Below are 24,649 nucleotides of genomic sequence, written 5' to 3'. Positions count from 1 at the left end.
AAACTTGTGGCGGTGGGGTAAAGAAATGGAGTCACACGTGAAGCAAATCATTATTTAGGATCAAAATATGTATCAAGGTGGAAGGCTGGGAAAACCAAAGGGAAGGATGTTTAATCAACTTCTCAGGGAAAGAGCATCAGGCTGATCACAGAGAAGGCAAACTCATCTGAGGGGTTGGGAGGGCTCCTGGACCTCTGGTCATCTGCAGACAGAGAGAAGAATGAAACAAAACCAGAACAGTACCCTCAGACCTGATCTACAGATCACAGAAATTCAGAGTCAGGAAAGGCCTAATGCATACAGGAAAATGCAACTGTTAAAAATACGGTTACATTTGTACAGCACTTCACTTTCAAAATGCTTTCATTCATTTAGTCCTTAAATAAAAATGACTATGACAGGTATGCTGTGTAACAGGAACTGAGGACAGAGAAATAAGATGCCACCCCTACACTCAAGGAGCTTACTGCTGAGATCTGCTAGGAACAATGACATAAGAAAATTAACCTTCTGGTGTGTTAGTCACTCAGTCGTGTCTGACTCTTTGTGACCCCATGGACTGCAGCCCACCAGACTCCTCTGTCCATGGGATTTTCCAAGCAAGAGTACTGGGGTGGGTTGCCCTTCCCTTCTCCAAGGTATCTTCCCAACTCAGGGGTTGAAACCAGGTCTCCTGCATTGCAGGTGGTCTGTCCCAAGCAGAGGGAGAGCACAAGAGGAGGAGCACTAACCCCATCTGGAGTCAAAGACAGCATGCATCTCGGAAGAGGGAGCCCTGGAGTTGGGACTTAAAAGCAGAAGTCAGTAGGCTGACAAATGGAGAGAGGAATGGTCAAGGCAGAGGGAAGATTGTATGCAAAGGAACAGAAAATTAGAAGAGCACAGAATGTTCTGGAAACTAAAAGCAGTTCATCACTGCTGGAGACTGTGAAGTTAGAAGTGACAGGAGACAACCAAATCAGAGGCCAAATAAACAATATAATAGCTTGAGTATCAAAGTCTGAATAGGGTAAACTATTAGAAACTGAAGCATTCTGAGGAGAATAAAATGACTAGAATTGATTGTCAGAAAAAGTATATTGGCAGCTATATGAAGACCAAATTAGAGAAGAGCCAGATTTCAGGCAGAGAGACCAAAAAGAAGGTTCCCTGAACTATAGTGAGAAACCATGACAGTCGGATCTAGGGCAGTGGGACAAGATATGAGAAGTCAAAGTAAAGGTAGAGCCTACAGAGCTCAGAGTCCAAACAGATGTGAGGAATCCCAGCAAACAGGAACTGAGAATGACTCCCGATTTCCTGGTGAGACCAATGCTCCCACGGTAGGGAATAAAGGGTCGTCACAGGGACAGGTAACAGCAACTTTAAATGTGTACCAGCCTGAAGTGCATGTGGCCACCTAGATGTCCAGTGGGAAGACGCAGTAGATTAAACGAAGCTCAGGAAATACGGTGGGGCTAGAGATACAGGTGTGGACATCCTGAAGAAGCAGGAGCTGAAGCCATGAGTTGGGATGACGTTGCTAGAGAGAACATGAAAACTGAGAAGAAAATGGGTCAAGGATTATCCCTGGGAAAACCTGACATTTAAGGGACAGGAAGAAGAGAAGACTGAAGAAGAGACTGAATAGTGGACAGAGAAGTAGAAGGCAAGTTAAAGAGAGAATGGTGTCTATAGTTGAGTTGCCCAGATCTGAATACCTTTCCTATTTGGGGTAAATTCCTAGATAGGGGAAGGCAGGCCTCTCTTCCTACTACAGAAGCTGCAGAGGAACACAGAGTCCCCGTCTCAGCCCCCTGGCATCTGGCTCACAGATACAGCCCACATCCAGCCAATCAGATCCTCCCATTTAGAGTACTGAAAAATTGGGGAAAATGACACAAAGATGGAAAATACACTCAGAAATTACCCACAGCACTGTGGCAAGTATCTCCTGGTGACACTGCCAAAGGCTGCAGGCGCTCCCTGGAGACCACGCCAGCAGCAGTGCCAGCCAGAGTTCTCAGCAGACAAGTTTTGGGACTTGGTCTTTGCTACGTCTCACCTCGCTCACTTTCTGACCTTTGATAACCAGCCTCCTTATTAAGTCCTTCCCTGGTGGCTCAGATGGTGAAGAATCTGCCTGCAATGTGGGAGACCCAAGTTTGATGCCTGGGTCAGGAAAATCCTTTGGAGAAAGGAATGGCAACCCACTCCAGTATTCATGCCCGAGAAATCCCATGAACAGAAGATTCGGTGGACTACAGTCCAATCTGTGTGGTCACAAAGATTCAGACACGACTGAGAGACTAACACTTTCACTTTCACGTCTTATTAAGGCTGTGCACTATCCAATAATAATAACTATCCAGTTCAATTCAGTTCAGTCACTCAGTCATGTCCGACTCTTTGCGACCCCATGGACTGCAGCACGCCAGGCTTCCCTGTCCATCGCTAACTCCCGGAGCTTGCTCAAAATCATGTCCATCAAGTCGGTGATGCCATCTAACCATCTCATCCTCTGTCGTCCCCTTCTCCTCCCGCCTTCAATCTTTCCCAGCATCAGGGTCTTTTCAAATGAGTCAGTTCTTCACATCAGGTGGCCAAAGTATTGGAGTTTCAGCTTCACCTTCCAATGAATATTCAGGACTGATTTCCTTTAGGGGGACTGGTTGGATCTCCTTGCAGTCCAAGGGACTCTCAAGAGTCTTCTCCAACACCACAGTTCCAAAGCATCAATACTTCAGCGCTCAGCTTTCTCTATAGTCCAACTCCCACATCCATACATGACTACTGGAAGAACCATAGCTTTGACTAGATGGACCTTCTCTGCTTTTTAATATGCTGTCTAGGTTTGTTATAGCTTTTCTTCCAAGGAGCAAGTGTCTTTTAATTTCTTGGCTGCAGTCACCATCTGCAGTGATTCTGGAGCCCAAAAAAATAAAGTCTCTCACTGTTTCCATTGTTTCCCCATCTATTTGCCATGAAGTGAGGGGACTGGATGCCATGATCTTAGTTTTCTGAATGTTGCATTTTAAGCCAACTTTTTCACTCTCCTCTTTCTTCATCAAGAGGCTCTTCAGTTCCTCTTCACTTTCTGCCATAAGGGTGGTGTCATCTGCATATCTGAGGTTATTGATATTTCTTCTGGCACTCTTGATTCCAGCTTGTGCTTCATCCAGACCAGCATTTCTCATGATGTACTCTGCATACAAGTTAAATAAGCAGGGTAACAATATATAGCCTTGACGTACTCCTTTCCCAATTTGGAACCAGTCTTTTGTTCCATGTCCAGTTTTAACTGTTGCTTCTTGACCTGCATACAGATTTCTCAAGAGGCAGGTAAGGTGGTCTGGTATTCCCATCTTTCCACAGTCTGTTTTGATCCACACAGTCAAAGGCTTTGGCATAGTCAATAAAGCAGGAGTAGATATTTTTCTGGAACTCTCTTGCTTTTTTTGATGATCCAATGGATGTAACTATCCAAGACTCCTCCAAAAACCCGGTTTTATGCTTAGGTTAACCAAGACTACAGAAAAGAACCCTGAGCAGTACAGAATAAGAAGAGAGCACTGAATAGGGTCAAATGGTGAAGAAAGGTCAAGTAAGGGGAAACCTAAATGGGCCCCCTGCACAGGGTGCGGAGTAGGTCAATGGCGATCTTGGTGACATGTTTCATGTGTACAATCTCATCCCACCCTTATGATACCTTCTGGAGAAGATGATGCAAGTACAGCATCTTTATTTTTGGTGAAAATATTGAGACTAAAAGAGATTAAGAGTATTGCTTAAGATCATACAGTTCTTTCAACTATCCACAGCTGCTCTCAAGAAAGTTACTTTATAGATGCTCATTAAAGGAGGTGTTAAATGTCTACACTAATTCTTACACAGAATGTCAGCTGACACAGATGATAATCACACACGGTTCCCAATCCAGGACTTCTAGCTTCTTCGACTTCGGTAATATAAAGAAGATCCCAACCAAAGCACTAGGATCATTGTAGACAGCCACCCAGAAACATTTCTCAAGAGATGCAAGGCTCCTTGTCATCACTCTTCCATGGCTCATTCAGGGTGCTTTGGCCACTACGTGAAGTCTATATCATCAGCTACGAGGACTCCTCAAGTGGAAGAAGGGACCTTCTATCCCTGACCATGAGAACTACTGTGGGAATGAGAGGCTGAGAGCTTTCAGAAGAAGATGGTTATTTCTCAACTTCATTCCTTTGGGATATGTCACAGCCAGGAAGGGAGAAATTGGAAATAGCAGCTTTCACAAGCTGCCAAATCCATGTTCTAGTCCCAGGGGATAATTAGCCAATGAGGTTTTGCAGAGCTGATGTAATGTTGGCAGAAGCTAATGCTTTATGATTGAACATGTAGCCTCTTGATATGTAGCTACAGGGCTAAAAGGGATGACACTCTGGAAAGCAAAGAACGCATAACACCACCACTTAGCAATCTGCATCTTAAAAGTAATTTGTAAACTTTAACTAATCTGTCTTTATTAAGAATAGTTTACAAGAGCATTTGTTAAACAATAAATTTTCTAAATCTTATTTTATGTAACCCCTTTACTAGGAAAAGAAATTTCCAAACATCTCCAAAGAAAACAGAAGATTTAGAAACCCTAAAGTAACAAAAGAAAGAAATTAGAAGAAAGGAAAGTTTTTCAAGGAAAGAAGTCTTTTGTGGTACTTTAGTCCCACTACAAACACACCAAGTTTAAAGCTGTCTAATGTCCTTATGAATTTTTGAAACTGAGTCCACTGAGACAAGAGCTTTCAGCAGCACCTTGTATCTCACAAAACTTGTCAATCTTCACCTTCAAAAGCACTCTGAGAAACAGGAGGTAAGAAATCAACGGGCAAGCAGCAGAAGTAGTCAAACACTAAACTCTTGGTTTGAGCCTGAGCTTTTAAATTTCAAAATGAATCCTTGCCACTTACTAAAAATAGTTAAGTCCTTTGACTTAAATATACCATAATGATCTCACAAGGCCTGAGATAAAACTAAGTATATTAAAAATAAAAAAATTAAATCCTCTAATCAATTAGCCAAAACATAATGCTCCCAAATATGTACTAGCTCCTCACTTGAAGCAAGAGATAACTTCGGTCCAATCTGGGGCCGAAGTGTATTTAGTGATAGAGATACAAATACTCCGTAGTTTATATATCTTGACAATTTCACAAAAGCCGAGAATGACTTTTCTCAAAGTGAATGATGGAGAGGGAAAGATGGTACCAAAATCCTTGACCCTCTACATCTTATAAAGGAACTGGAGAGTCATCCTTAGCGGGTTACTAGGGATGTGCTTGCTCTTCGAGAAATACTTGGGTTGGAGAACCTAATACCAAATGTTCCAAGAGTGGCTTTTATCTTCCCAATGTCTCCAATATTTCATGTTAACTTCATTCACTCATTAATGTACATTTATGCAGCAGCTACTACCCAGCAAACTAAGTAGATGCTAGATATAAAATAAAACAAAATTAACAATAACAGGTAAAATAAAATTAAAATTAAGATAAAATTGAAAGAATCAGGTGAGGCCTTCATAGAGTTGATGAAGTACTGAGGGAACCACACATTAATCAAATAGTCACATAAGTAAAGATATAATCTCCAAGTATAAATCAAGAAGAGAGAATGAGAAAGAATGAAAATAACCAGAGGGGAGGGGTACGGTAGAGGGGCAGTCTCTGAAACACTAAGGAAGGAGAGGTGTGGATGGAACCTAGAAAGCAAAAAAAGGAAAACGAGCAGAAGGTGCCACTGGAGAAGTAGACAGGGACAGATAAAATGAACCACGCACACTGAGAAACTCGCCTACTATTTCATGAATACAAATATGGAATTCAGAACTAGGTATCTAAGCTCTTCTTCTAAACTATCTGAGCTAGCTTATGACCCTATGCAGGGGACCACATGGTTTTCTAGATTCTCAGACACTTTTCACGTACCGCCTAGGAAATTCTAAGAGTACATCAAAAAATACACTTTTTCCTTCAAATTTATCAAGACTTTTCTAAAAACATTCATACTACCACCTTAGCTGAGATTCAATATAATACATTTAGTAACACTGAGTCAGTTGACTAAAAGCCAAGCTGCAAGGGGATCTTTAGCATAAAACTAATGGAAGATTATTTGCAGACACCTCATGGACTGACTTAGCAGATACAAAACCCAGCTGTCAAGACGTTCTGAAAGCTCTGTACTATAGAGTTCAGAAGAAAAGGGGGAAAGAGGCAAGGGACCTTTTTTCTTACCAGGGTTAGCAAGGACCTTCACATGGAAAATGTTTCTACTCTAAAGATATACAGGTTTAAATTTATTTCCTACTCACAGAAACCATTTGCTACATCGGAAAAAATTTCTAATGCACGTTTATGGCAAGACATTCAAGAGGTTTTGCTTAGTTTCAAACATATGACGCTGGTTTTGGCCATGGGTGCAGAGTCTGAAATCTTGCTACACTGCAATTCAAAATAGCATCCTTTCTAATCCTCGTGAACAGGTACAAGAATCACTGTTAAAAAGAGGGAAGCTTCAAGGCAAAGGCTAGGGCTTGTATTAAGGGTTAAATGTAGGGGGAAAAGGTCATCCCGATGTAGAGAGGAGATTTAGGACAAGAGCATTTAATTCAGATATTCAAAAAGAGGAAAAGGTCAGAAACGTGTTTAACAATTAGGTCACACTGTGCTTAGGGTGGGGGGAGTGGAGGATAAAGAGGGAGGGAAGACGGTAAAAAAGACTGTCTGTGTAATGGAAGAACAACACAAGGCAACAAGACAAGCCGGACAGCCTGTCAAGAGGTACCATAGAACTGGGGCATAAAAGTTCACATGGAAACAATATAATATAGTGGTAAAGAGCATGGATTCTGAAACCAGGCCACTTACCAGGTGTGTGGACAGATTCCTTTTCTACTTTAACCCGCAATTTCATCATCTGTAAAGTGGGATAATAAGAGATCCCATCTCACACAGTTGTTGCAAGAGTTATTTAATACACGCAAGGAGCTTGGAATACCGTCTGGCACGTGGTAAATCCCATGTGTTAGGTACTATTATTTTATTTTAAATAGATGTCTATATTTTTGCTGGAGTTTTTTTTTTACAAAATATATTTAGAATTCCATACTCTATAAATGTGTTTCTTATATTCTGTGGTTTGTTGTATTTTCCTATGTGGTCTCTAGTATTTTGTTTTGTTTTTTTTTTACCTTTCTTCTATCAAGCTACATATTAAGGATGTTTGCAAAAATGTAAAACAATGACCTTATCTTACTAATTTTTATTTTAGAAAATATAGCTATTTTTCTTAAAACATGTTATTTATGTTAACATATTAATGGGTTTCTTACTGAAGTATAGTTGATTTACAATATGGTGTTAGTTTCAGGTCTACAGCAAAGAGATTCAGTTTTACATATACATTTTCAGATTATTTTCCATTACAGGTTATTAAAAGATACTGAATATAATTTCTGATCTCTACTAGTTTTTAATGATTTGTTTTTAAAATATAAGGCTGTCTGGCCTATGCTTAAGGGAACAAGTAATTTAAAAATCCCTTCACCTGTGGAGACTTTTAAATGGGGAAATACTCTAGCACTGGGTTTAGGCACGGTCAGGCCCAAGAAAAGAGGGAGGGTGAGGGAAGAAAACCTCAGGGAGAAAGCTCAGGAACCACGTACAGAGATGCTTTTGCTAACTTAGAGACTGTCTTCCACAGCCGTTCTCACACCTTGGAGGTTTTTGTGTGATAAGGCACACTTGCTGACAAGAGACCAGTGAGACAGAGGTGATGGGGCTGTGAAAGAAGTTCACACACTTGGGGTTTTGCTGCATTTCATTTGTTTTAACCACTACCTAGCAGGGCTACCTCCTTTTCTCCTTTCGGCTTACTTCCTTTAAGAGTAGTTTTAACTCCAACCTCCTGGTGCCCGAATTAGCCCGGGGTAGTCCAGAGTGTATGAAGGTGAAAGGCAATCAACCTGACTTGTTATATCCAATGGAACGTTTTTCTGTTGCACATAAAAGGAAAAAGGCAACAGTAGCCAATACAATGTTCCGTAAACTTAAATTTTTTTAGAATAATCACACCCACTCATTGGTTTTGAAAAGCAGAGCAACAGAATCATGTAAGTTCAAAAGCACAAGAGCACAGTCTGAATGAAAATGATCAATCTAATTTCACGGTGTAAACTGACTAGATGGAAAAGGGAGACAGACCTTAGCAACAGAAGTCAGAGTCCCCAAGTTAATTTTTTTTTAACATCTGTTAGCCTGTATTAAAAAGAGTTTTAACATAAATATGACTTTAAGCTTAAAACAATCAGAGATAATGTTACAAGTTTCTGAAATCAATTTTATTGAAGTTTAATCTAGATACAATAGGCTCCTGAATTTTAAGCACCGAAGTTCAATGCCTTTTGACAAACGTATCCACTTGCATAACCACTATGACAATCAAGAAATTTGACATCTCCCCTTGCCGCGCCCCAAAGTGCTCCTATGTCCTTTTGTAGTTAGTTATCTTCTCTTCCCGGTCCCAGGCAACAACTGATAGGCTATCTGTCACTCTAGTTGCTGTTCAGTCACCAAGTCCTGTCCAACTCTTTTTTCCTTAGTTTCAAACACGGGACACTGGTTTCGGCCATGGTGTAGAATCTGAAATCTTGCTACACTGCAATTCAAAATAGCATCCTTTCTAATCCTTGTGAACAAATACAAGAATCACTATTAAAAAGAGGGAAGCTTCTAGGCAAAAGTTAGGGCTTGTATGAAGGATTAAATGTGGAGGAAAGGTCATCCTAACAGTTTAGTTCACTTGCTCAGTCGTGTCCAACTCTTTGTGACCCCATGGACTGCAGCACACCAGGCTTCCCTGTCCATCACTAACTCCCAGAGCTTGCTCAAACTGCTGTCCATCAAGTCAGAGATGTCATCCAACCATCTCATCCTCTGTCGTCCCCTTCTCCTGCCTCCAATCTTTCTCAGCATCGGGGTCTTTTCCAATGAGTCAATTCTTCACATCAGGTGGCCAAAGTATTGAAGTTTAAGCTTCAGCAACAGTCCTTCCAATGAATATTTAGGACTGATTTCCTTTAGGACTGACTGGTTTGATCTTCTTGCAGTCCAAGGGACTCTCAAGAGTCTTCTCCAGCACACAGTTCAAAACATCAATTCTTCAAACTTTAGCTTTCTTTCTAGTCCAACTCTCATATCCACACATGACTACTGGAAAAACCATAGCTTTGACTATGACATCCCAATATAGAAAGGAAATTTAGGACAAGAGCATTTAATTCAGATATTCTAAAATAGGAAAAGGTCAGAAATGTGTTTAACAATTACATCACTCTAGAGAAATCTGCAATTTGTTCTCAGACTTATTTTTTAATTGTGATATAATTCACATACTATTCAATTCACTCAGAGAGTAAAGTTCAGCAGTTTTTCATATATTCCTATAGTTGTACAACCATCACCACCCCCAAGAAACCCACATCTCTTACCAGTCATTCCTCATCACTGTCCCATCCCCCACCACCAAGCCCTGGCAACGGCTATACTATCCCTATGGATTTGCCTATTCTGGACATTTCACATAAATGGAATTATATAATACGTGGCCTTCTGTGCTTGTCTTCTTTCACTTGGAATGTTTTCAAGGTTCATCAATTAGTATTTCATTCCTTTTCATTGTAAGGATATACTACATTTTGTTCATCCATTCATTAAGTGACAGACATTTGAGTTGTTTCCACTTGGGGCTACTTTTTTTTTTTTTTTTTATGAAACTTTTAGTATTTTATTCATTTTCAGTTTTACAGTATTAGTAAAAATAATGACCATTATAAATAAGTATAAAATGGAAGTTGATGAAAAAATAATCCCAAGTCTTCCTTGACTCCCACCCTCCCACCAAAAAACTAGCTAGTATATGGCAAATATCCTTTTCACATATTATCTTTAGGCATATATTCACTTTGTAGTGGTGGATGGTTTAGTCGCTAAGTCGTGTCTGACTCTTGTGATCCCACGGACTGTAGCCTGCCAGGCTCCTCTGTCCATGGTGTTTTCCAGGCAAGATTACTGGAGTGGGTTGCCATTTCCTTCTCCTACTTTTTTTTTTTTAATTTACACTTTTTATTTTGTTTTGGGTACAGCTGATTAACAATGCTGTGATAGTTTCAGAGGAACAGTGGAGGGACTCAATCATACATACACATGCATCCACTCTCCTCCAGACTCACTTTGGGCTAAGGTTGCTATGAATGCTTATGGATGAGTTTTTGTGTGGAGCAGTGTTTTCAATTTTCTCAGGTATATACCTATGAGGAGAATTTCTAGGTTATATGGTAACTCTGATCAATGTTTTAAAAAGATGCCAAACTGAGTTTTCTTAAATTTTTATTTTAAGATGATTATACATTCCTACCCATCTGTAAGAAATAATTTAGAGATCAGCTTATCCTTCACCCAGTTCCCCTCAATGTTAACAGCTTGTAAAACTATACTGCAACATTACAACCAGGATACTGACACTGATACAGTCAGGATACAGAAAATTCCATCACTATAAGGATCCTCCATGGTGACTTTTGATAGCCACAATTACTTTCCTCCCAGCATCACCCCTGCTTCCCTGGGGGCTCAGTCTGTAAAGAATCTACCTTCAATGCAGGAGACACAGGTTCAATCTCTGGGTGGGGAAGATTCCCTGGAGAAGGAAATGGCAACCTACTCCAGTATCCATGCCTGAAAAATTCCAGGGACAGAGGAGTCTGGCAGGCTATACAGTCCATGGGGTCACAAGAAATGGACAAAACTTAGCGACTAAACCACACCAGCATCACCCCATCTTAGCTCCTGACAGCCATCAATCTGTTCTCTATAATTCTGCCATTTCAAGAGTGTTATACAGATGGAATCACATATGTAACCTTTTGGGATTAGGTTTTCCACTTTCCATGATTCTCTGGAGAGCTGTTTTATGTATCAATGGTTTATTTCTTAAAAAACAAAAAAACAAACACCAACAGATTGTTTTTCTCTTTCACCTGTTCACCTCCAAAACAAAGTCAATAAAAATAAAGTATCTGTTGGAACACTACTCCTCAACTTTAATATACACCTGAGGATCTTGTGAAAATAAAAACTCTGAATACCCATCTGAGGTGGAGCCTGAGACTGTATTCCTAACAAGTTCCCAGATGATACAGATGATGCTGGTCCTTGGAACACACTTTGAGTAGCAGGGTGTTAGAAGTGCTAGCAAGGTTACAGCATCTGTTTGGATAGCCTAATTAATGTTCACACCATAAATTTTCAATACTCTACACAGCCAAATATTTTATCAATTAGTCTTATGGCACTGATTTGAGGAATATAATCTAAATGTTTCTCCTAAGAAAATCAAGGTCAATTTAATTAACACTCAATTCTTCAGCATAAGTACTTCAGTTCCTATCTACAAAGCAAAGATAAGGCAATATGAGTTTGGGCTTTCTGACAAGGAGTAGAAGGATTGTTAAAAAGATCCCCACACCTACCCTAAAGTCAAAGAAAATATATTACAGAAATGTACTTTCAAATGGTTAAAACGTTTTATATCACCACCATTATTTTATGGCTAACAGAACTCAGTTTTCTTACCCATCAAAAACAAACAGAAAAAAATTATAGTGTTTTTTGTAGGTCATCAAAACTTCGGAAAGGCTCAGCGAATTGTGACTAAGTTCGTATGCAGAGAATCTACAGCTCTGGCAAGAATATGACCTAATACAAACACTGAAGATAAATTTCAATAAATCTTACAAAGCAGAAACAAAGGCAAAAGATATAAAAGAAATTTATACAAACTAGACCGGTCAGAAGGAACAGCCTAGTGGGATGGAGTGCCTCTTTAACACTCTTTGGAAGGTGGACTGCTTTGAGGACAGAGGTCCCGAATCAACAATTCAAGCTCCTGATCCAAGACACTATACACCCAGCCATTTTCTGCCTCCCTCAACTACCTACGTGCTCATGCTATTTAATATGAGTTTTATTTTAATACACAACAGAAACATATGCTTAAGATATAGGAAAACAAAGAAGAAAGAAATCCCAGTTAACCAGGGACATATATTAATATTCTGAGGTATATCATCTCTATAGCCATTTCTTTAGGGTTATATGGATAAATGGCAAACATTTTCTCACATCTTTAAGAAAACCTATGTGTATTAGTACCAATTATGTGACTATATGGTAAGTTATTTAACCAATACTCTACTGCTAAAGTATAGGTTGTTTCCGTTTTTGTTTTTTTCTATTATAAAGAATACTGCTCTGAGCATCCTTATATATAAATCTTACATATCTTTTAAAATATGTTTAGAACAAATTTCCTGAAGTACTTCAAGGTTAAAGAAGGTTTTTTATTATTTTTTTTTAATTTATGAGTTGTCAAATATCAAGTGAGTTGTGACAAGTTGTCAGAATATCCAGGAAGAAATAAAAAACTACCTGCATCTATAGTATTCAAAATCCCAACAACAGAAAAACAACCACAATAACATCAAAAAACATATAGCATTTATTATACACCAAGAATCGTTAGAAGTATTTTACACACATTCAATCATTTAATACTTACAACAACTTCCTGGGATTGGTACTAATACTATTAGCATTAAAAAAAAAAACAAAAAACCCAGATGCAGCAACAGGCACAGAGAGGTTAAGCAATTGCCCAAGGTCACACAGCTAGCAGAGCTTAAAAAAAGAGACAACTTGGATTCCAAAGTCTATGCTCTTAAAAACTATACTATTCTTCTCAACCTTTTTGACATCAGGACTCTTTTACTCTCTTACAGTTACTGACAATTTTGAAGAGCTTTTGTGTATATGAGTTACATCTATTACTACTTATCATACAATAAGTTAAAACTGAAAACATTTAAAATATTTATTCTTTAAAAAAGCAATAAACCCGCTACATGTTAACATATTTTTATGAAAAAATACTTTCCAAAATAAAAAATAATAGTAAAAATATCATTTTATCATTTATTTTTGCAAATCTCTTTAACATACAACTAAGACAGCTGAATGCTCATCCCTGATACTGCATTCAAGCTGCTGGGATATCATCATACCACCACGTACATCTAGAAAACCACACAGCACAGTCACGAGACACCAATAGTGAAAAAGGCAAATAACACGTAAGTATAAACATATAAGCTATTCCAAATCCTGAAAGATGATGCTGTGAAAGTGCTGCACTCAACATGCCAGCAAATTTGGAAAACTCAGCAGTGGCCACAGGACTGGAAAAGGTCAGTTTTCCTTCCAATCCCAAAGAAAGGCAATGCCAAAGAATGCTCAAACTACCGCACAATTGCACTCATCTCACACGCTAGTAAAGTAATGCTCAAAATTCTCCAAGCCAGGCTTCAGCAATATGTGAACCGTGAACTTCCTGATGTTCAAGCTGGTTTGAGAAAAGGCAGAGGAACCAGAGACCAAATTGCCAACATCCGCTGGATCATAGAAAAAGCAAGAGAGTTCCAGAAAAACATCTATTTCTGCTTTATTGACTATGCCAAAGCCTTTGACTGTGTGGATCACAATAAACTGTGGAAAATTCTGAAAGAGATGGGAATACCAGACCACCTGATCTGCCTCTTGAGAAATTTGTATGCAGATCAGGAAGCAACAGTTAGAACTGGACATGGAACAACAGACTGGTTCCAAATAGGAAAAGGAGTACGTCAAGGCTGTACATTGTCACCCTGTTTATTTAACTTATATGCAGAGTACATCATGAGAAACGCTGGACTGGAAGAAACACAAGCTGGAATCAAGATTGCCGGGAGAAATATCAATAACTTCAGATATGCAGATGACACCACCCTTATGGCAGAAAGTGAAGAGGAACTCAAAAGCCTCTTGATGAGAGTGAAAGTCGAGAGTGAAAAAGTTGGCTTAAAGCTCAACATTCAGAAAACAAAGATCATGGCATCCGGTCCCACCACTTCATGGGAAATAGATGGGGAAACAGTGGAAACAGTGTCAGACTTTATTTTTCTGGGCTCCAAAATCACTACAGATGGTGGCTGCAGCCATGAAATTAAAAGATGCTTACTCCTTGGAAGGAAAGTTATGACCAACCTAGAGAGCATATTCAAAAGCAGAGACATTACTTTGCCAACAAAGGTTCGTCTAGTCAAGGCTATGGTTTTTCCTGTGGTCATGTATGGATGTGAGAGCTGGACTGTGAAGAAGGCTGAGTGCCGAAGAATTGATGCTTTTGAACTGTGGTGTTGGAGAAGACTCTTGAGAGTCCCTTGGACGGCAAGGAGATCCAACCAGTCCATTCTGAAGGAGATCAGCCCAGGGATTTCTTTGGAAGGAATGATGCTAAAGCTGAAACTCCAGTACTTTGGCCACCTCATGCGAAGAGTTGACCCTTTGGAAAAGACTCTGATGCTGGGAGGGATTGGGGGCAGGAGGAGAAGGGGACGACAGAGGATGAGATGGCTGGATGGCATCACTGACTCGATGGACGTGAGTCTGGGTGAACTCCGGGAGTTGGTGATGGACAGGGAGGCCTGGCAAGCTGCGATTCATGGGGTCACAAAGAGTCGGACACGACTGACGACTGATCTGATCTGATCTGATAAACATATAAGGGTTCCCCCAGTGGCTCAGTGGTAAAGAATCTATCTGAAGTGCAGGAAGTTCAGGAGACTCAGGTTCGATCCCTGGGTCAGGAAGACTCCCTGGAGGAGGGCATGGCAACCCACTCCAGGACTCTTGCCTGGGAAATTTCATGGACAGAGGAGCTTGGCGGACTACAGTCAATGGGGTCACAAAGAGCTGGACGTGACTGAAGCGACTGGGCACTCACATGGAAGTATGTAAAGAGCTTCCAGCTCACGTCCACTGAAAAGGTCTCAGGGGTGCCCAGAGGGCCCGAGACCACATTCTGAAAACCTCCGCACTAGCTACTGCAGTGCATGCTACACAGGATGCTTGAAAGACATGTTTCCAGGAACATACTTGCCTAAAACATATTCCAAGTTTTTTGGTAAATCATTTTTTCAAGAATTATGAAGTGCGTACTATGCAATGGGTACCTTTATAGGTACTGAAAACACAGTAGAAAACAAGACAGAAAAATCTCCTACTTTGAGGTATTTATTTTCTAGTAGGGAAAGACAGCAGTATCCAATAAACGAATAAACAAATCACATTAGTCAGGCCTCCATATCCACAGGCTCCGCATCCACAGATTGAACTGCACACAGAACAAAAATATTCGGGGGAAAAAAAATTCAGAAAGTCCCCAAAACCAAAACTTTAATTTGCGGCGCAGGCAACTCTTTCTATAACGTTAACTTTGCATTAGGTATTGTAAGTAATCTAGACATGATTCGAAATGTGTATAGGTTACATGCAAATACCCTACCGTTTTATAGAAGGGACTTGCGCATCCATGAATTTTAGTACTGGGGTGGGGGTGGGCTGGAACCAATCCCCATCAAGGGATGACTGTATTCTATCAGATGGCAAGCAGTATGAAGACAAATAAAAGTAGAATTTTTAAAAACAGGGTGGTCAGGGAAGACCTAACTAAGAAAGTGACGTGGAAAAAAGTTATGAAGGAGGTGAGGCAGCAGACCATGAGGCTACCCAGCAGAGAGTGTTCCAAGCAGAAAGAACAGCCAGCCAGCAGGCAAGCCCTGAAACAGGAGCACTGCCCAAGGTCTGCAGGACAAGTGAGGCTGGCACGGCTGGGCCAGCAGCGGCAAGGGAAGAGGAGGCGGAGTGCAGTCTGAGAGGACAGGGCTGGGACCCTGAAGGCACAGTAAGGACAGGGGCCGCATCTGTGACTGAGAACCCGGGGCAGGTTCTCAGTGAGCAGGGACACAATCTGACTTTCATTTTACATGGAACACATAAGCGAGCAGTGTTTCAAGTAAAACACCTAAATTTAAACGTATTTTCCATCTCTTACTATGTGCCCCGAAGCCTCTCTGAACCTCAGTGCTCTACCCTATAAACGAGAAGATACAGATACCTCAAAGGTGTTGAGACAATCAAATAAGATATTATATATAACACACTTTAAAATTATGACACACTATAAAAATTTCACTGCTGAGTTTATTTTCACTATGTAACTGCCACAGACACCTCTTTTCAAGGCCCTCTGTACTCACCAGACTGCTGCCGCCACCCCACTTATGTGCCTGCCCTGAGATTAAGTGTGCCCCAGCCCCCTAACATCATGAGCTCAGCCTGACACTGCCCTTTGGCTTGGTGAGAGCAAGGCAGAGAATGTTGTTTTTTGTTGTTGATGGCAGAGCGGGAGGTTTTTAATTTTTTCCCCCTTGTTAGTATAAAGAAAATCCTTTCAAAAATAATGCATGTGGTAATCATAAAAGTGAAGTTCCAAAAAAAACAAGACTGTACGAGACTCATCTTTATTTAATTTGGCACGGCTGTAATAAAGCTAAAACTGTGGTTCATGGTCTTGACAGCCTGCCTCATCCAAAAGGAAACAAAAGGGAAGAAGAAAAGATAGAGACAGACAGATGAATTCCAATTCCTTTGATCTAGGCCCTAACTCTAAGGGGACCTCGGATACATTAACAGCCGGAGAAAGGGCAGTAAGATGTAGTCCAGAATGCTGATGACAGCGTCGGTCTGTCTGCCTACCTGTCTTCTGATATCACCATCAAGGTATGAGATCATCAGCCAGGCCAGAGACGGCAAGGCAAGAGGGAGGTCCACCAGGGATCACAGAGCCTGCAGCATCTGCCTCCACTTCCCAGGGGCAAGAGGTGGACCCCAGGCACTGGATTTTATCTCCACCTCTTAAGATGTGAGTTAATCTGAGAAGTGATGGAAACCCACGATGGAAAAACCCAAAGAAAACCAAGATCTCTGGGGAAAATTATAAACAATCTCATACATTAAAGGTCTCTGAGGGTTTCTCTGTGAGTATGTTTTAGAAAGAGTACCGACATGGCAGTAGGTAAATGAATTCTCCTTCTGTGTTGGCCACTAGTTAATCATGTGACTACAGGAAATAATCTCAACCAGCCAATTTCCTCATCTTAGTTCAGTTCAGTCTCTCAGTCATGTCTGACTCTTTGCAACCTCATGGATTGCAGCACACCAGGCCTCCCCGTGCATCACCAACTTCCAGAGTTTACTCAAACTCATGTCCGTTGAGTCAGTGATGCCAGCCAACCATCTCATCCTCTGTCTTCCCCTTCTCCTCCTGCCTTCAATCTTTCCCAGCATGAGGGTCTTTTCAAATGAGTCACTTCTTTGCATCAAGTGGCCAAAGTATTGGAGTATTTCTCATCTTAAGGAGAGGACAAAAAAATGCCTAACGTTTCCTTCAAGCTCTAAAATTTCTTAAATATAAACAAATATATATATATATATATATGTATATTTAAAAGCCTGCACTAATATTTAGAGTATCAGTAGAATCAAAAGGTAATTATTGCTGGAGGTTCTGGAGTTTTTTACTCCAGAGTGATGTGAACCCAAACAGATGGTTCATTTAAACACTAACGTATCATCAAAAAGGGCACAAGTTGTCTGCCCACCGTTTTCCTTTAACTTTATTTTTATGAATTACTACTCCTCTCGCTCTAACCCATACTATTATAATATACAGGTCAGAGACAAACTGTAATGATCAGGGAACTAGAAGTTAAATGAATATACAGGAATTAAGTGTACAGACATCAAGGAAAGAGAGAGTAAACAGACCTAGGAAACACTTCTGTACGGTAGCATGTATGCTTCCCTGGTGACTCAGACAGTAAAGAATCCGCCTGCACTGCGGGAAACCTGGGTTCGATCCCTGGGTTGGGAGAATCCCCTGGAGAAGGGCATGGCAACCCATTCCAGGATTCTTGCCTGGAGAATCCCCATGGACAGAGGAGCCTGGCGGGCTTCAGTCCATGGGGTTGCAAAGAGTCAGAGAGAAGAGTCAGACACAAGCGAGCAACTAAAGCACACGTACACGATACACACACAAAAATTTTTAAAGGTACATTAAGTTAAAAGCAAACTAACAAAAGTTTCCTAAGGGACAAATTGAAGAGGGTACTTAGGGGACTTCAGTGTATATTGTGCTGCATTTCTCAGGCTGGATACTGTGTCCATGGGCCTATGTGTTCTATATACCCTTGTAATATGCACTCTGTGTATTCCTTCACAATTACAGGGTATCCCAAAAGGAGAAGGGGGCGGCAGAGGATGAGACAGTTAGATAGCATCGCTGACTCAATGGATATGAACCTGAGCAAACTCCAGGAGATAGCGGAGGGCAGAGAAACCTGACGTGCTACAGTCCATGGGGTTGCAAAGAGTCAGACACGACTTAGCAACTGAACAACATAATCATAATGAACTTAAATGAGGACTCCACTGTTTTGTGGAGCAAGAAGTCTCTGCCGTCCCAACCTCCCAGCTTCCATCCCTTTTCCCTGAGGCAGTAACTGTTACCAGCTCCTTACAGTCCTTCCAGAGACAGCTCATGTGCAGACAGATAGATCCTTCCAGAGACATCCTGTACAGAGACAAGAGAGGGGAGGCGGGTGTAGGGTGTGGATGGAGTGTGTTGTCTGTGTGTGCGTGAGTGGGTGGGGATGCGCAGATATGCCCACAAGAGATATGGAAACAATAGACTGGCTCCCTAACTGGGCCACAGCACAATCAGGTATATGTCATGTGATCACACATACCTAAGAAACCGCTTCAGTCCTCTTCTCCACACAGAAACCCACCCCCTGCTGCAGAGTTACAAACTAATAAGGAGACCGCATCAGCTGTATGCAGGCACAGGGCATGCCGGATCAAAGCCTCACACAGTAGCTATCAACAACCAAGCCCCAGCACTCCTTGGTTCTAAAACATACCAGAGTCAACGCTGTACCCCAATATCCCCTTAGTCTTAGCTCCAGAAATCCCAAATGTCCCTCTCAGATCATTAGCTTTCTAATCACACTGATGCAGATAGGGTGCCACAGCGGTGACAGGTGCTTTAATCCTCTCACTGTGTCTTGATGAGAACACCTGGGTTCACCAGCACACATCACAGGCTGACAGACCGGCACACTGCACATCCTGAGACGCGAGAAGAACTTAGGTTTTGAGAGCTATGCTTTCACGTGCTGTAGGCAAGGGCTGGCTAAGATACAGATGGCGGTTAGAGGCTTCATGTCTTAATATGACAACAGATCTTAAAATACTTCGGCAAAATCTTGATTTAAAAGGCTTACACCTATTTATTAGGGGAGGTATGTCAAACCAGATTTCTTCACTTAAAATTAAAAAAATACATGTCAGGAGCCAACACAGAGATGAATATACTGTATTGCTTTTGAGAAGCTAATAATCTAATTAGGCAGACAGGAAAATGATAATCTACAGTCTACAGTCTACACTGTAAAGGCAGTGCTGCAGAAACAGAGAAGGAAGGGCTGATTCTATTGAGAGAGGCGTCACAAAAACGCTGCAGCTAAACTGGATCTCAAAGGGTTAGAAGGAGACCACCAGCAGTGAGGAGGATCAAAGTCTATATGTAAGTATGCCTCACCCAAATCTCTAAGCTCCAAATACCAAACGAAAGTTGATATAAACACACAGTGTACCCTGGAACTTGGCTCTAACATTCAGTATCTTAAAGTTTAACTTAGGGTAAAAATCTTATATCGTGCATCTTGTCTAAATTGCTTTCATTACCTTGAGCATTTCATTAAACAGTAGTTTCACCTATAAAGCCTATATTCATGGAGATCCAAATACTTTATGCCTGCGAAACTCACTCATGGCTCACACAGATAGCCTAAATTTTGTCTTTAGTTTTTTAGAAAAAAAAAAAAAATGACAGGCCTTTTTTTTTTTTTTAATTAAAACTTCATAAGAGATGCTTTTGCATTTCCTATCATAGATATGTCTGTCATTTACTATTACAATCCAATATAATGGCTAGAGCATAAGAAGAAAACAGTAACAATTTCACAAAACAACACAGTGCTAAGCTTTTTGAACATTTAGGAACCACAAGTACTAGTTTGCTATTACTTCTTTCTATACCCAGTTTCTCTACTTTTAAGAACATACACAAAAGAAAGAGGTTCGTATACATGCTAGTCTCTGCAGACCTTTCATTCTACCTGTATCCAACACCCTTGTCAATTTCACCCACCCTTGTCTAACATACTACTACCCTTTGAAAGTTTTATGAAGTAGCTGGTCCAACAGATGGGTGGCTAGCCCTACCCAACATATGTCATTAGAAAAATGGCTCTTGGGCAAGACAAGAAAATACTAAGTAAGCCCCTTTCCCTTACTCGGCAAGAACAGTGAGACCCCAGCTCAGAGGAAAGCAAACATTTATTTATATTTACTAAGAAGTTACTGGACTGAGATGATCTGTAGGTAACAAGATGAATAAAGAAGGGAGAGAGAGTCCAAAGGCTAACTTGTACTCCCTAAAATAAAATATGCCCTTGCCCACATACAGCAGAGAACGAAGATACAGAGCAGTGGTAAGAAAATCTGAGTCACTTTAACTGGGAACTATTTCATCAAAGACAGATGGGAAACGTTCAGATAAGCACACAATCTTGTTTAGAACACAAAGCTCAACAGATCTGTGGGAGGAAAAGGAAAGGGACTTGGAATACACAGCATATATGAACAGAAAGACTCAACTAATACATGACTCAGTCAAGGTCATCCATAAAACCAGAAAGAACAGGACAGTGGCGGTCTTTCCTTTTGTCCACACTCTGTCCTAAAGCGTAACCCGACAGCACCTGACTCGGTCTTCAGATGGAGATCTGTGTCTGGCAGCATAACACCTAAGTGCTCCCCGAGGAGAGCAGTGAGACCAGTTCTGCCAGAGACAGCGTCTGCCAGCACCAAGGAGGCTCATCTTCCTTTGAGTAAAGGCCAGTGGATGGGAAGAGGTCCCCAAATGCCACTTGTATGAATCTTTCGAGATAGTCTCTGAAACAGGAAAACACTACAGGCTACATTTTAGTAGACGTCTAAAAATAACCAAAGAACATTCTCTATTTTTAGATATCTAACTTACAAATTTAAGGGCACTGAAAGTAAAAGAAATTATTAAAAACAAACTGGAATTTTTTTTTAATGTTTTAAAAGACACTTTTGAGTTGGGAAAACTGTTCAAGAGAAAGAACCTCAGAAATCCCGCATTCCTTCTGTTGACTGCCTCCTTGCTCCAACTTCCTTCATCTTCAAAACTTAAAAGATTCCCAACTCTACATGTTAACAAGAGCATCCCACAAAGAACCCAAAGACGATACAGATAGAAGGTTTGCCACAAAAGAGAAATTACAGCTAAGGAAAAATGTTAAGACAAGCTTTCACAGAGTCATTAAAAAAAAAGTATAGATTAGTGACTAAATACAGGACTGTTCAAAACAGCAAAAACAATTTAATTATATTAAAAGCAGCACCACCACAATCACAGAATACCTAATTAAAGAAGACAAGTAGCTTCCCTTACATGTCTCCTCACTGAGCAGTCTTAAGATTGATAAGCATCTAATCCAAAGCTATGTCTGAAGATCCAGAATTTACAATCAAGAGAAAATTATGTTTTACAATAAAAATCTGAAAATGCAGTACATTTACTGGACAATTTATATTTGCCCTCCCTTTGCCTTCCTCCTCATCTCCATCCAGTCCTAGTGCCAATGTGCCCAGTGCTTTTAAGAAAGCTAAGGCAAAAAGGATTTGCAGGAAATATGGGAATTACCGGACTGTACAGCCATCATTAACATCTCAGGGTCCAGTAGCGTCATGACAGATTCTTCTCAGAAACAACAGCCCACAGACATCATGAAGAAAAAAAACAAAGTCACAGAAGATGTTGTCTTCAGAGGATACCGAAGCTTTCATAAATTCAGTCTCACACCTTATGTTCAAATCAGACTGTGAGAACTCACTCCTCTTCTGAGTGCAGTTACCAATTCATCCACTCTTCACGCAAGTCAAGATGGCACAGAGCTGATTTACTGCCGACAGGAAACCAAACAGCACTCAAGTTAAGACATATGAAGTGTGGCTAGAGCAGTAAGAAGCTCCTCCCCTTGCTGTGCGGCTCTGGGGGTGGTGGGAAGAGAGGTACAGAAAGAGACCTTCAGAAAACACATCAACTGCTTTTTCATCTTCCTCTCTTTTCAACAACAGAAGATGAGGTTTTGTTGAAAACCTTAGTGTAAGGGACTCTGCTGCTAATGCAGTTTAGAACAGATTAAACATAATCCGAACAACTCAATCTTATGAAAGACACAGCCTGATTACTGACCCGTGAATGGGAGAATGGATGGGGATAAGGCACATATAAACACATACACACAAATAAATATGTACTGTGAGTTATTTTCTGAAAAAGCGTTCCAACGGCTTTCTCAACTGTGGTATTTATAGATAACAGGCTAAGGAAGTTGAATATTTAACTACAGAAGCACAAATATTTCTCCACCCCCTCTCCAATTAAAATATCTGTTTCAAAAAGTCATCTGAATACATTCCAGAGCTATAATCTGTCTTTTCGATCTGCCAACCCCTTAAAAGAGCTCCTTACTTGTGCCTGTGTAAGACAAGGGCTGTGTGAACAGACAACTTACTGATGTTATTTGACTCTTCTAAAATGCTTTATGATCTGACTGGATGTTTGAAACACACACGAAGACAGTTACAGAAATAAGAATTTCCCTTTCCTCATAAAGAAATGTCAAGTCATTTTCCACTAGCAGAGAGCAAGATCTGAATAAAAACGTATGTGGACATTTTAACCTTTCATCACAGAAACGAAAAGAAACTAAAATCCTGTCAAATGATAGCAATTTTCATTTATACAAAATTAAAAACATTCATTCTCTTCACAGCACATTTTACTGATAGTCTTAATAAGGATAGTAAGATGTCTTTTAGCTTATCTGATTAACTTTAAAATAGCTGAAAACTAGAAATCCATTTTTGGTATGGTTAACCAGAAGGCCTCCGTTTTTCTGGTTAAGTGACATCTTGAAAGCCTACTGGGGGAACCAAGCCCAGCAAATGCCTTAATGCTCACATAGTCACACAATGATAAATGAAAGTGCTGAGAGGCCTGAAAAGAGAAAACAGTCTCAGAACGACTGAGGGCAATACTGTTACTAGAAGAGAGTGAGCAGCGCAGATTTGGGGTGGGGGAGTCTATGGAGGAGAAAAAAAAACTTCCTTTCTTTCCCACTCCAAGAACATCATGTTTAAAAGAAAAGCCAGAAAAGCTCTATATAGAGCTGTGGGAATGACTCAACAGGCAACGGAGCGGCAGCCACGCTCTGGGAAGAGAAGCATTCTCACTGGCCCCTTCTCTCCACCAAGCTCTCAAACTGTCTTATGAAAAATGGGTAAATTCTCTGGTCAGAGGTTACCAACAAAAGGAAAAGAATCCCGAACAGCTTGAGTCATCCCTGTGTCCCTATGTGGGCTGGACAATTTGCTACGTGAGGGTTTTTCAAACAAGACAGGTTCTCACAATTCTGTACTTACAGGAAAATAAATACAAACTTTAAGATTCCAGCAGAGAAGATGGTAGGAGGGGCACAGGGCTATTTCCCTCCTGCCAAAACTTTTCTCAGAATGCAACAACTGTCCATATTCCAGCCCCACAGAGATACCGTGCTGATGGTCATGTGCTGCTAGTAACATAAACAATCACAGTTCAACCGACCTGTCAACTTTTCACAGCAACTCCACAGTCATTTATTTCATCTGCACTTTGGGATAAAAAGAGCTAAACAAAAAGTTTTTAAAACGCAAATCCAAAAAATTAATCTTAAAAAAAAAAGAAAAGAAACCAGTAAGCAACACCATCTTTGCCTACCGCTAGGATTTTGCATTCACCCTGAAGAGTAACAGCACAGCATGGGACTCACTGGGAAAACTGCATTTAAAACAGGCGTCACAATTGCTAAACTCTGAACTCAGCTTCTGATCCACTAATTCTGGGGCAATTTAGCAAAATTTCACAGAAAGGGAGCTAGAGTAATCTTGGAAAAGGTCTCTGCACAAGTGAACATGATTTTCAAGTGGATGACACCAAGGGAATGAAGGGTAATGATCTTAATTCCCAACAAAATAAAAGCTCTTCCGCTTTTAATCATAACACTCTAAGCTAATTAGCACAAATTTCATATGGTCTACAATCTCTATTAATCTACTCTAAAAGGACTAACAACTGCAGGGTAGTAAATATAGTTTACTCATAAAGCTGTCCCACCCACCACCAGCTCCCCAAAGGCCTTTAATGTTCATAAGAGGAACTGGACAAGCTCTTATCCTACTTGACTTTCCTCCTGGATCTGTCACGGTTTCCATACTCTTCCTAAAACTTCCTATTTCCTTGACTTCCTTTAAAAATCCTCTCTCAGACTTCTCCTCTCAGAATTCTAACTGGCTCCTCTCTCTCTACCCCTCTGCACCCCTTCCTTTCCTCTTGCACACATTCTCCCAGGGCAACCTCAGCCTTTCTTAAGGTTTACCACCACCTACATACTCATCTGTATCTTGCTTTGTCTTTACTTGTAAACTACCAACCATGC

At 40.6% G+C, this 24,649-nt stretch overlaps 1 protein-coding gene across 7 annotated transcripts in view; it reads right to left on the bottom strand.

Moving 5' to 3' along the window:
• Positions 1-24,649, bottom strand: part of MRTFA (myocardin related transcription factor A) — a 207,750-nt gene that overhangs the window by 83,784 nt on the left and 99,317 nt on the right. Inside the window, exon 2 of one of the 7 annotated variants that reach the window (XM_025282812.3) lies at positions 21,814-22,160. The exons of the other annotated variants lie outside the window; for them this stretch is intronic. Coding sequence (XP_025138597.1) covers positions 21,814-21,859 — 46 coding nt within the window. The 5' untranslated portion in view covers positions 21,860-22,160. The remainder of the gene's footprint in view (positions 1-21,813; positions 22,161-24,649) is intronic. 7 annotated transcript variants of the gene reach the window in all.

This window comes from Bubalus bubalis, chromosome 4 (genome assembly GCF_019923935.1).
Source record: "Bubalus bubalis isolate 160015118507 breed Murrah chromosome 4, NDDB_SH_1, whole genome shotgun sequence".
NCBI lineage: Eukaryota > Metazoa > Chordata > Mammalia > Artiodactyla > Bovidae > Bubalus > Bubalus bubalis.
This window is presented reverse-complemented; position numbering and strand designations above follow the sequence as displayed.